This window comes from Ylistrum balloti, unplaced genomic scaffold (assembly GCF_031769215.1).
Source record: "Ylistrum balloti isolate Yb309-2 unplaced genomic scaffold, AGI_CSIRO_Ybal_v1 Utg370242, whole genome shotgun sequence".
NCBI classification, from domain to species: domain Eukaryota; kingdom Metazoa; phylum Mollusca; class Bivalvia; order Pectinida; family Pectinidae; genus Ylistrum; species Ylistrum balloti.
In genome coordinates, this window is record NW_026782196.1 from 1535431 (window position 1) to 1549860 (window position 14430).

Genomic DNA, 14430 nt, shown 5'->3' on the forward strand with positions numbered 1-14430 from the left:
TAATTGTCAATAACAAAAAGAATGCAAAGTTCTTGAGTAAAATGAAGACATCTTTGCGAGGATTTGTCGTATGTCTGTCGTCAGAATAATTACCCAGGTTGTAACATTCACCTATTAGAATAAGGTGATGACCCAAGTCTATAGCGTTACTTTTAAGTAAGACAGGAAATATATCAAGATTAACTGGTCTATCTTTTTCACCTATTAAGCATTAAATCATTTCAGTACAAAACATTAATGACCTAATTTACGTTTATCAACCCCTGATTAATATGGAGTGCCTGGTACAATCTAATTATACCAAATACGATCAAAACTGTCAGGTAAGGCGATTTCCATATTTATATGATCTGACACTTCACATCACCTCATTTCTATCCCAAAGTCACTTTGTCTCAGGTCATGAAGATATGCCACAATAAACATGCGTCTCCCTAGTCACTGCGTACATCCCAACACTGCACGTGTTGTTCCCACGTGTTTATAGTCCATCGTACATGACCGATCATCGCGCAAACAGAAATTAACAAATTGATGGCAGTCTTCACAACGACGCATGATTTGATGAACCTATTCTCCATGTATATATAGCTAATAAGTATCAAATTTTTTTACATTAATCAACTGTTTAAAAAAATGAATATAAAAATATTTCATTTACATATTATCAATATAAACAGCGAAATCCAGTCATACAATCGCAAATAAGCATGTTTTGTATTATGAAGGAACACACTGATCAAATCTATTAAACTTCAAACCTAGCTTGAATTCACTCATCACTTTTACCAAGTTTAACAAATACATGTACATGTAATTAAGTTAACTCATCAATTGTTATACATATTACAGATACTTGAAGGTTCAACACTAGCGAATGGTTGCGGTAACATTCCATCATCATCCTAGCACAATTTGATATCTGCAAATGTACGTAAGGATAAACTTGATATTAAGGAGAACATTGCCATCACATTCCTATTCTAATCCATTCGACTACACTTCTAGACCTGCTGCACGTGTTTCAACAGGTGTCAAATATCATTACTAATGAGCAAATATGTAGTTAGGACACTACTGCAATTAAAATGTATCCGTATGACAAGAGACTTTCACTGCTGGACATTTGTGTTCATAAACCCGCCAAGTCAGATATAACTTTAACGGTTGGTTTATGAGAAAAGCTGACATACGGTCATAAACAGTATACTAGACACACTGCACGTTTTATACAATATCCTTTACATTAATGTGCAATATAATTTGCATATTATTCAGAAAAGCCATGCATTCTGCTACTTTTTTATTTTATTATAATTCTATCTGAAGATTCATACGGGCCTTCACGACATAATTCACATTCTGCTGTACCTGGCCAAAGATTTAACGTGTACATATCGAGATGTAGTCACTTTAGTTAGTGTTTTTGTACATTTAAGACATGGTCATGTGACAAACGATACACAGATGTATGAAATATACGATCTAAAGACATTGCATAACACCAGATTTTGTTTAACTCAACATTCACTAACACTCGACAATAAAACCTCATTCTTTGTGTACAGTGTGTTATTATGTCTGTCTCTTGGTAATAGAAACAGCTACATAAGTCTCGCGACATTATCTTGATCTTATATGGTGTTACCTTTCACTTCTTTAGTTTGTTTAGTGCGGCACTTAAAGCCTTTCTCAGGAATGTTCCGTTCTTCTGTACTTCTTCCTCCATGACATTGAGATTTCCACTGGTGAACTAAAAATACAAAACAAAAACCCTAGATTTCCAACACTGTGTATCAACTAAGAAGTGTAATGAATTGGTAACAATTCTTCATATTAACATTGATTACATCCACAGTATTGCAGTGTACTACCTCTGACTATTGCAATTCAATCCACTATTGTAACCCAACCCACTATTGTAGCTTCACCCACCATTGTAACACTGCTCACCATTGTAACTTCATCCATCATTGCAACATCCATCCACTATTGTATACATACACACTAATGTATCCCAACCACAATTGTAATCAAACCAACTCTTGTAATCGAAGAAATTATTGCAAACCCACCCACTATTGTAACCCACTCAATACTGTAAACCCACCCACTAATTTAACTCAACCAATATTGCAAACCCACCCAATATTGCACCCAATATTGTAAACCCATCCAATATTGTAAACCACCCACTTTTGTAACCCAACCACTCAATATTGTAAACCCACCCACTATTGTGATCCACCCACTAATGTAACCCACTCAATATTGTAAACTCACCCACTAATGTAACCCACCCACTATTGTAATCCACCCAATATTGTAAACACACCCACTAATGTAAACCCACCAAACATTGTAAACCCACCCACTAATGTATCCCAACCAATATAGTAATCTACCCAGTAATGAAACCCACCCAATATTGTAAACCACCATTTAATGTAACCCACCCAATATTGTAAACTCACCCACTAATGTATCCCACCCAATATTGTAAACCCACCCACTAATGTATCCCACCCAATATTGTAAACCCACCAACTAATGTAACCCACCCAATATTGTAAACCCACCCACTAATGTATCCCAACCAATACTGTAATCCAACCCACTATTGTAATCCAACCCACTAATGTATCCCAACCAATACTGTAATCCAACCCACTATTGTAATCCAACCCACTAATGTATCCCAACCCACTAATGTATCCCAACCCACTATTGAAGTCCAACCCACTATTTTAATCCAACCCTCTATTGTAATCCAACCCACTAATGTATCCCAACCCACTATTGTAGACCAACCCACTAATGTAGTCCAATCCACTATTGTAATTCAACCAACTATTGTAATCCAACCCACTAATGTATCCCAACCAACAATTGTAGTCCAACCCACTATTGTAACCCAACCCACTATTGTAGTCCAACCCTCTATTGTAATCCAACCCACTAATGTATCCCAACCCACTAATGTATCCCAACCCACTATTGTAGTCCAACCCACTATTGTAGTCCAACCCACTATTGTAATCCAACCCTCTATTGTAGTCCAACCCACTATTGTAATCCAATCCCATGCACTAATATAACCCCATCCCTATTGTAATACCAGTCTCTATTGTAAGACTTGTCACTATTGTAGTCACCTAATGTTACCTATTCACTATTGTAATCCAATCCACTATTGTAATACAACCCACTATTGTAATACACCCACTATTGTAATCCAACCCACTATTGTAATCCAACCCACAACCCACTATTGTAATCCAACCCACTATTGTAATCCAACCCACAACCCACTATTGTAATCCAACCTACTATTGTAATCCAACCCACAACCCACTATTGTAATCCAACCCACTATTGTAATCCAACCCACAACCCACTATTGTAATCCAACCCACTATTGTAATCCAACCCACAACCCACTATTGTAATCCAACCCACTATTGTAATCCAACCCACAACCCACTATTGTAATCCAACCCACTATTGTAATCCAACCCACAACCCACTATTGTAATCCAACCTACTATTGTAAATTAATCCCATGCACTAATATAACCCCATCCCTATTGTAAAACCAGTCTCTATTGTAAGACTTGTCACTATTGTAGTCACCTAATGTTACCTACCCACTATTGTAACCCAACCCATTATTGTAATCCACCTACTATTGTAATCCAATCCACTATTGTAGTCCAATCCCATGCACTAATATAACCCCATCCCTATTGTAATACCAGTCTCTATTGTAAGACTTGTCACTATTGTAGTCACCTAATGTTACCTACCCAATATTGTAACCACTCCCACAATACCAAAGTTTCTTTGTCAATATCCAAGATGACCACCTGCTAGCCATTTTGTTTTTCTGATCAGTCACGAAATCGAAAGGGTACAACTAGGGACAAAGGGGCACCAACTTATGAAATCTGAGAAAGCTCCGATTTTTACTTCTCAAGAAATAGTGATAAAATTTTGAGAAAGATCCAACTATTACAAGAAACATCCATAACAATCTATTATTATCATAATCAAATGTGGTCATTTGTTGGTCCTATTGTGTTCTCCTGAACATTCCAAAAGCAACTATACACTGCTAGTAGGGACCAAAGGCAAACCTATGGAAGTAATTTGAGATTGATCAATCCAGCACTTCTCCAGAAATAGGGATAACAAGAATAGTCAAATACAGATGGAGGACTAGCAAAGAGTGGACAAAGGGCAACTTGATTGACCCATCATCTGATGATTGAAGGCTAATAAATATACCAGTATATTTGTTTTTGGACATCTCACCTTCTGCTGTCAACGTAAACACCCCCAGGTGTAGGTGTAAGCCATTGCTAGTTTGCCATAACCAGCATGTCACATTTTAATTAATTAATATCATGGTTCAGAGTTCATCCTGGTAAAAAATTTATATCAAATTTTGTTATTTCCAGTCACAACTTTTCTCCTGGTATTATTGCTAATGTGTTCATACTCTGAAGTTTTCTGCTTTCTAGGATGTGTTCTGAATTGTGCTTTAGCTAATTATTCATGCCTTAGGTTCGTAAACGCTTTTGCCACACATTTTTGTTAAATTCTGTTACATCATAATTCAGATAGCACTACCACATGACACCCTCTAATTTGTTGCGAAACCCTTTTTTAGCACTTGAAAGTATTAGTTACACATGAGTTAAAGATTTAATAAGGTGACCAGTCACACCTCTCATATGATCCTGTTTTATCATGATACCTCAGGTTGACAGTGAAATATTCTACTTTAACTAGACATTATACATCATTCTATACAAAATTGAGCAAATAAAACTGTTGAAATACAAAAAAAATTAGTTGTCCGCAGTTTCACAGGTATAACATTGTTTTGTAACAGAGGTATTTACACAAGATGACACACTCAGTTCCATATCATATCAACAACTGAAACATAAACAAGAGAATTATGCTGATATCCAGGACTACTAGATAAAAATTACGAATCAATGTGACAACACTAAAAGCATATCAACTCAACTACTTGAAGGATGTTGCGAGCGGAATTTCCAGTACTTTTTTTCCCAAAAATATGAATGTCTATTATGTGTTTTGACTGGTGATACAAAAGTGTCAAAATAGTATTAGCATACACAAATTTTGATATTTACCTGTACATACAATTTTCAGAGAACAAGAGAGAATTGTTGATACAATTTATAGTTATGAAATTATCTCTGGGGGAGGGCAAACAGGCTGATTTCATCACTATATTTGCAGATAGTGTGCGAGTTGTTGTATGGGTCGAATCAATGGACCCAAAACATATTCTGCTTTAATGAATTTGTAATATTACAGGCTGATAAAAGATACAAATATCACTGAACACCTGTAGTAAATTACAAACATGAATGCTACACAATTTACATATACTGGTAATGTGTTATAATCTTCCTTCAGTTTCACCGTTGTTTGTCTGATTGAGTTCATTTGGAGAAACCAGTCACATAAAAATAAACTTTTATTCCACCACTTCCAATACCCAGGTATCAAGATAAGATTTCAGTTTGATTTGGTCATGAAATTTATTACTTTATTCATTACTGAGGACAGATTCTGAAATATGTCAAAAGTCAGTAATTTTTTCTAAGATTTCTGATTTTATCTGTTTATCATCAGTTTGATTCCCAGCTTTCGTTGAATCTATTGTGGTATTCTTATCATATTTGCTACCACAAAATTTCACACAATGAAAAAATCTTTGCTGTCATATGTCATTATGGAAACAATACATTGTGTATGGAAGTAGGTAGGTTTCACTTTCAAACGATTTTGAATGCAAATAAATAAATATATGTATGGCCTATTTAGATGGGTCTTATGAGATAAACTTAATCTTATTATTGCCATAGTAACACTTTGACCTCACATGTCACATGACCACTTTTTGCTTTCGAAGTATGAATGTTCACCAGGCTAAGCTAATGGGGATTGGACAAGATTTCACAGTTGTCTGTGTGTGGCAAGAGACAGGATACAGTGAAATACATACAGTATTGCCTTATTTTAGACCAAAATATTTAATAACAGATTGCAGCAAAAACCATTGAAGGCTCCCATCTGAAAAAGGCAAATGAGTTGTTGAGATGATTTAGTGTATAGGTCAAGGCACAGAAAAACAAACCTTTTGCCCGTGTTTATTGATAATGGCTAACAATAGTTTGCCATACTTGAGATTCTTTTCTAGACCACTAGAACTGCAGTGTAATGTGTTCAAAACATCTGTCAGAATATTCTCAGAGAGCTCCATCTGAAATTATACAAGCCTCCAATTACACTAGTTGCCTGCTTGCATGACATAAAGAATCAACTGCTGCCTGATTGCGCAATAGGAAATGATAATAGGCTAAACCTCACACAACTATGTAGAGTGAAGATCAATGTTACATGTGTCATATGTCATGTTACTCTTTAGATCAAAAGCTCAGTAGTGTTCTTTGTGAACGCCCACTCACTTTATATAGTTTTGTACTCTGTGACCTTTATGTATCTCATCTATCAACATTAAAGCTAAATACTTTTTAAGCCTTTGTAAATATGACAGTGCCTCATACCTTGGTATCAATGAGAGTTTGATAAATGCAGACAATATTATCGTCTAGACATTTGGTACATTCAGCCATCTTCCTACAATAGACAAGTTCAAGAAATTACAACAAATCCAGCACAAAAAAAATCAGTACAACCAGTCTAAAATATAACAAGAGTTTACTACAATATAAAATACTGACACAAAATTGGTTCAGAATTTGAATTGAGCAAGCTCAGTATTGAGAAGCTCTTTATTGCTCTTAACACACAAGAGATCCCAGTGGGGTCTTGGCTTCTCTTCGCTTCTCTGGTTTTGCTGTCAATGACAAGAAATTTGAACATTCCTTTGCAGACATAGCGATAATAATCTCTTAACTGCCCCATCCAAGACAGTCTCCTGTCAGCCATTTTCTTTTACCAATATGTTCCAAAATAAAATGGGCACAACTAGGAACGAACCATGTATAACCTATATATATATACCAAGGGGAACCTACATGTGAGATCTGAGAAAAAAACCATCTAGTACTCTCAAGAAATATCAATAACAAACTTTCCATATCAAAACCCAAGATGGTCACATGTCAGCCATTTTGTTGTTCTGATCAGTCCAAAATGGGCACAACTTCTGACCCAGGGGAAACAAAGTACGCAATTTGAGAAAGATCCATCCAGTACTTTTCAAGAAGTAGCGATAACAAACAGTACGACAGATGGATGATTTGAACGGCCCACCTTCATCTAAAAATACAAATATAAAATGAAAGATTATTTGCAAATTTCACTAAATGTTTCACTAATGATCTTTATAAATTGCATTCTTTTCTCTGTTATATCAACCAACCTAGGTCAACATAGTTGTTATTAAATCGTGAGAAACTGTGGATTACATTCAGGTGTGGCTTATATGTGGATCAAATCGATAAAAAATACAAATATTTTCTCTGCAGCCTATATACCAGTGTTATTGTATTACAAAATATTGTAACTTAATACATACTGTATCATCTGTATTTGTGCTGCAGCTTGAAGACCTGTCTTGATGACTTTACAAAATATATCAGTCTGGGCTGACCCTTGGATGAACAGACAAAACAATGGAGTGTAGTTAACAATTCAAGACACATAAGATGATTCATAGATAATTAAATAAATGCATCTCACACTTCAGATTAGATTCCAACATTCAAGTGTCACAGAAATCAAAACCGGCAATATTGTGTCAAGGATGCAGAGTCTCACTAAAATCATACCTAGGCCTTGCTCTAAACACTTCACAAATATTCCCTCAACCAAACCCTTGGGAAAGTGTTCTGCAGCAAGGGAGATAACTCCTAGAAGTTGACGAGATGCACTATGATTTAATTCTGCAATCTGGAAAAAAGGTCAGGATATTTAACACCTGAATTAATTTCACTGGGTTGCTTTTTATATTCAAGCTGACTGATTGAACAAATGGCATATTAATTTAAGCTACCTATATTTCATCTTACTTCACCATGATCATTTTCAAATCTTCCTTGTAAACCAAAAAAGTAAATCAACACCAAATACACCAGAATCATTAATGACTCTACAAAATTATCATTTATAGGTACCACTAAGAAATTATCTCACACTTGAAAAGTCCAGCATGAAGATATATATATATAGTATATAAGTATTAACAAGGTGGCGACTATATGCACCCCGTCAATTTTTGGAGAGCATAAAATCATCATTTATAATCATTTACCTTGGGATACACAACACTGGTCATGAATTGGATGCTTGCAGCTTCACTGAGAACACTAGCCAGAGTAGTTAAACTTTGGCATGCTGCCAAAACCTCGTTATCAGTTAAGGAATCAAACTTCAATTCCAGCGACACAGCTTTTATCTGAAAATATAATGTACATATGCTGTAATTTATATTCTAGTTTACTCAGTTTTAATCCCCTCTAATTTCTAAACTACAGAAAAAAAATCAACATCAACAGAGAAGGAAGAAAAAAGGCAAACTCAATGTTACTCTAGAAATTAAAGAAAAGGAGGAAGTGACGAGACATCAAATCTAAAATCATATATATAGGTACATGAAATCAACAGTCTTAACTCTATCCCACTCTCTCCCATCACTTCGAACGGTTCTATCACTACTCATTTTCCAATCTTTTCTCGTCTGCTGAAAGGCCGAAAAAAATAATAATGGAAGTAATATTCATCAAATAAATAAATAAATCTACAGACAAAACAAACTACACTTGTGAACTCTCCTTACAAAACATCAGCAGAGTCTGTAATGATGGGTGTAAATTTTTCATGTATTGACTGAATCCAGGAAATATTTCTGATGCATGAAAATCAGATTTACCTGATCAGCTGTGGCTACAAGGAAAAGGTCAATTTCAGGTGGTGTCTCAGATCCACTTTGCCAGCTTTCCCTCAGCTTCTCACCTTTACCCTGGACAAAAGATGAACAATATCTGTTTATCAGACTATATATACACTGAGTTCCTCTATTTTATGGTAGGATGAGGGAGGAAAAGGTAATACAAAGAGAAATGATACCAAAGTCAAAATAATTATTTACAAAATCAACAAGTGCAGCAGACCAATCTATATAGTGGTAGATAAATACACATGTATTTGTACGTCCTGATAAGGATTTTTCCAGTCTGGAACACTTATGGTCAAGCAGAGAGGTACTTTATCAATGTTATAGGCATTCAGAGGTAGATCTAAAACATTTCAATACCAAGAACCTGCAAAGTAATATTGAGTATATATCCATGATTTCTTACAGAAAATATTGGTCAGTTATTCTTACCTTATCTATCATTTACAATAGTCATATCCCTCATGTTTGTTCATATTCAATTTTCACACTTATCTTTTTTGTTGTTGATGATTTTGCAATTCATAGGCCAGTGCAAACCTTTGTTTTTTTGTTTTTTATTTTCATATTATTATTGACAGTATGGCCCAAACTTTATCAGTCAGATTAAAACCAGGTGTAAAATCTGTACAGGTGTGTACACTATGTTACAGAAATGTAGTACATTGTATATCTATATGAAGTGGAATTCAGATTTGGTTTTTATTATACTGGAACTTCACATGTATAATTTATGTGTTATGATTGGGTATTCAGTGTGAAGGGAAGTAACTCCTTTAGACTAGGCTTCACACTGGTATGTTCTTTCTCAACATTCTCAGAGCCAAGATTGAAATAAAATCAGATCATTGCAAAACAGAAAGAAAAAAAAAACAAACAAACAAAAACAAAAAAAGCAAAAACACTGAAATGTAGTAATAAAATATGATTTCATGCCAATATTTCAGATTTCACTATGAATGGATACTTACCAGCAGCACAGGATCAACATCATTGTTTAATGCTAGTTCTTCTTTTACAATCCCGTCTAGAAACAAAATAAAATCCAAAATGAAATATTTTCATTTTAAATGGAAAACAAGTCCAGTACATCTTTATCACTAATCCTTAACCATATCCAATACATAAAATATAACACAATTTTGCAGAAAGCATGTATTTGAATTTCTTGTACACGAGACAGGGAAATCCCATGCATTAACAACGGCTGAGTATTTCTGTTTCTTTCAATCTGCCTTGTACATGTACTTTAATAAACACGATATTTGGCACTAAGTGTGAAACACTATGCCCTCGGTAGCAACAAAATTTTGAAGTGGGACATTAAAACTGTACTGTGTAAGGCATGTGCTAATTGCATGCACAATTTTTCAAATATAGGTCAAAGGTCATAGTAACATGGTGAAAAATTGAAAACATTGGAAAGGTCTTGTCACAAGGAACAAATATGCCAAATATGAAAGCCATATCTCATATGGTGCAATAGTTATGGACAAAATTAAAGTAAAAACAGACAACACAAAAAAAACATGCCACTGATCTTTTGATCCAGGAGCATAAAATGTCACAAGTTGAATTTCCTCCTCCATTTTTTATTTGGGAATATTATAATTAGTAGCTGAGTATATAGGAGGCAAAGAGTTAACAAGAGGCCCAAGGGACTTGACGGTCACCTGAATCATGATGCTTCTTGTAACATGTCACATAAATGATTTTGTTAAAAAGGTAATATAACATAAACTATATTGTACACATCAAGCAAATGTAAATTGTTTATACATTAACTGTTGTCCCATGCTAAGTTTTCTAAACAAGTTTGAATTAAAAGAAATTAAACTCAAGATTTGAATTTTCCTATATAAAATCTTCCATCCAGGAACAGTAGAACATATTTAAAAATTCAGTCAAATGAACCCATTTTTGGCAATGCCTATCAGTCCCTTGGGGTCAGACGAGGTCAATTTGTGCATCTCATTAAACTGTCATCTTAAACTAATAATTCTAACCAGGTCTGAACTGTTTCCAATAGAAAATAAACAAATAATGTTCAAAAATGTCATTTTCCAATATCAACGTTACTCCCTTTCCTGGGGGAAATGTGAGACCCTGGGGTCATGAGATTTACAATTTTTGTAAAGCATCTGAAGGCCTTTCTATCCATGAAAAGTACTTGATTTTACCATACTTGGGATTTGAAAAGATGATTTTTGAAGTTTCCATCAATTTGACCCAGAGTTTTCCAGAAGAAGTGGAAAATGTTAATAGTTTATAATCCACAACTCCAGACAAAAGGGGATTGCAAAAGGTCACCTTGAGACTTTGTGACCTAAAAATGCTGAATATTAGGTATCACTCATAATGATAAATCAGTTAAGTATTGAAACTTTTGTGGAGGGCTTTAATCAAACTAACCTATCCTCTTTCTAGACTTGGAAGGGCATGTGTTTATTATGTCAAAAATAGTATATTTATCATGGCAACCCATCAGTGAAGTTCTACCTCTGATAAGTGTAGCACCAGTGACATCCATCAACTCTTCAGAGGTGTCCTCCTCACCATCACTGACAATGGTGATCACATCAGCAGACAATGCATCATTTATACACGGCGTACCGTGCTGATACATAGACGCAGGATTAGCTTCTTCTCTAGGGAAATGGGCAGTATCTACCTGAAGGTTGTCATCATATGTTTCCATTTTCTGGTGTCTTCTTTCTAGTTCTGTAACTACAAAAGTACCAAAGCTTGTGATTAAAATAATGTACAAATATAAACAGACAACAAGATGTTGAATATTTGACTTCATAGTTGCTGAACGGATCATTATTATTTATATTATATATGAATTATAAAAATATCATATATATTAATAAAATAATAAATGATAAAAAATATTATATATTATAACATTATATTTTTAAAACACATACTCAAATTACACTGGAGTATGTACTAGAATAAATATTTTTAGTTTTGATAAGATACAAAGCCATTGCTATATTTGTCTATGAGCACGGTATTACCTGCTAACTCGGTCAATGGGATCTTCTTCCATGAACAGGATTCACTTGACTTTCTCAGCCTCTCACATAACAATGAAGCCAGGTTTTGATTCCCGCTGGTAAATGTATAGTGGATTTCACACAGTTGGTTAGAGCTCTCCTGTTTTTTTACCTTCATGAAATACAGTATACAGTAAATAAAGGTGGATGTTCAATAGCATGAGAAGATACACATGGCGAGTCAACTGAAGTACTTATATGTGTGTGTGTTTTTTTTAACAGTTTTCTCTAATTATTCTGGTTGTCTCTGGCAACTGATCATTACCCATCAAATCCTAGTAGAGAATTGGTTTATATTCAGAGGGGAAAACATACCACTTAAGGAATACTACTGTTTTCCTGTTGTGATCTAGGTTAATCACTGGACATAGTCCTACGTGATACTATTGGAGACATGGTAAAATGTCTTCTCAATGTTCAATGTATCTTTATGATTATAACAGTCAAGCAGTTATTTGGCCATTGAATTCATCTGCCTTTTTTTATGTCTTTTCTTGTAAATTTCCCAGCCTTCCTTGTTATATTGACAGTGATATACACAGAATACACAACACTGTGTAAATGTACATGTTCTATGTTTAGAAATGGTGACTCCAAATGCATGTTTACCTATTGTCATTAGTCATGTTATTTTTAGATCGACAAAAGCAACGAACTGAATGATCCATCAAACGCTTCTCCAGATATAGCCATAACAAGAATCATTTTAGAACAGAAGACAGAGGTGAGTCACAAGACATTTAAATAGTACATGATCTGAAGAGGTTGGGCATAAAAATAAACCAAAGAGAAAAAAAAAAAAAACACTGAAAATTGCAGTTCCTTTTCTTTTGCATTACCTTATTGTAAGTAGCCAATGTCTTGAGTAAAACACCTTGCCATGACTCCGAAGCCCCAAAGTAAGACTGGGCATCTTCAACAAATTCTGATAAACCATCTGCTGGTATCTCATCTCGATGTCGTAAAAGAAATCGAAGAAAATGGCGCTGTATGTCACTTGGTAGCTGTACAAATCTAGACTTACTGTGAATATAGTAATGTTTAACTTTAAATTCTTCTGGAAACTGTATCATATTGTTTTATTTCTAACAATTAAATGCAACTAGTCCATATGTAACCATACAATTTCTGGGCTTTTCAACAAATAACAGTGTTTTCATTGTAGCCATATTTTCTTAAACTTTGCCCAAAACTCACATCTGCAAGTCTGTTCCATGGCCTGATACATCCAAAAACAAACACATTTCATATGGGCCAACATTAAGCAAAATAGAAACAAAAATGAAATATGTTTGAATACAATTTTAAACTGTTATTAAGGTATAAATTCAGACACTAGAGTATATCTAAGCCTTACAAGATTAGGTTGGCTCCATCACAAACTGGCTCCTTCACAACCAGACTAGCTAAAACTTCATCCCAATCTGGTCGACAACCATATTCAGATTTTGCTTCTGTCTGGTACCAAATCTCTGTAGCGTCACCATGGTGATAGTCCAGCCTCATAGCACCAAACAAACCCCACCAGGATGGAGGTAGCTTTTGAATCAATTGTGGAGTTGTAAGGGACATCATTGGGCAACTGTAACTCGGCTTGACCTACAATTGTATAAATAAAATCAAGCATAATTTTAGACCAACAATCTTCTCCACATCTCATTTTCACACTCCTACTGCAGTGATGACAGTTTTGTTACAATTTTTCATCCTGTCATGAAAAATGTTCTGATCTCCCAGGGTCACTTTCATTCACTTTGACTTTTTCAGATGGTATAGTGATAAGTTTGACAGTTGATGGGGATTCTCAATGTCGAAAATGTGAATATGATATAAGAAATGCCTAATGTAGAATGTCACTTTTTTGTTTAGTTTCCTGATAAGTTTCTATCTCTGAAAACACTTTTAATCCTTGTTGCTTCTTATATGATGGTCTTTTAGATTTGAAGAAAGTAATTCAGGATGAATGTAAGATTATTACTGACTGGTTTTCTTTTAATGGAAGAAAAGTAAATTCAAGCTCGTTTCAAGCTGTATGTATTGTAGAGAAACCCATATATAGCATGAAATATTTAGGAATTTAAGGATTTCAGGATGTTAAAATCATGTAAAACTAGTGTGAATAGATATTGACGCTAATCCCAGTTTTAATAAACACATCTCAAATTTGTGTAGAAAGGCCTCAAAGCAACTCGAAGAGTTAAAAAAAGGATAGGAAGTTCACTTTAAACAGCAAGGATGTTTTCAAATCTTTTATCCACTCAAATTTTTATTAATGCCCTTTGACATATAATTTTGTGTACTTCAACATGTACCAATATTGTAAATTAAGAGAAAAATAGAAGAACATGCTTTCAGTTTCATACAAGATGATTTTACCTCATCCGTATCGGAGCTTTTACATAA

General features: G+C 34.6%; 1 protein-coding gene across 1 annotated transcript; it reads right to left on the reverse strand.

The window, feature by feature from the left end:
- Window positions 1-1651: 1651 nt before the first annotated feature.
- On the reverse strand, window positions 1652-13599 carry LOC132552225 (Fanconi anemia group E protein-like). Its single transcript, XM_060216371.1, has 12 exons — window positions 13385-13599; window positions 12867-13050; window positions 11989-12139; window positions 11465-11680; window positions 9937-9992; window positions 8942-9031; window positions 8324-8467; window positions 7842-7962; window positions 7589-7664; window positions 6612-6684; window positions 6182-6307; window positions 1652-1753 (listed from the first exon to the last, which is right to left on the reverse strand). The coding sequence occupies exons 1-12, from the start codon at window positions 13597-13599 to the stop codon at window positions 1652-1654; spliced, it is 1554 nt and encodes a 517-aa protein (XP_060072354.1).
- Between the last annotated feature and the right edge of the window lie 831 nt (window positions 13600-14430).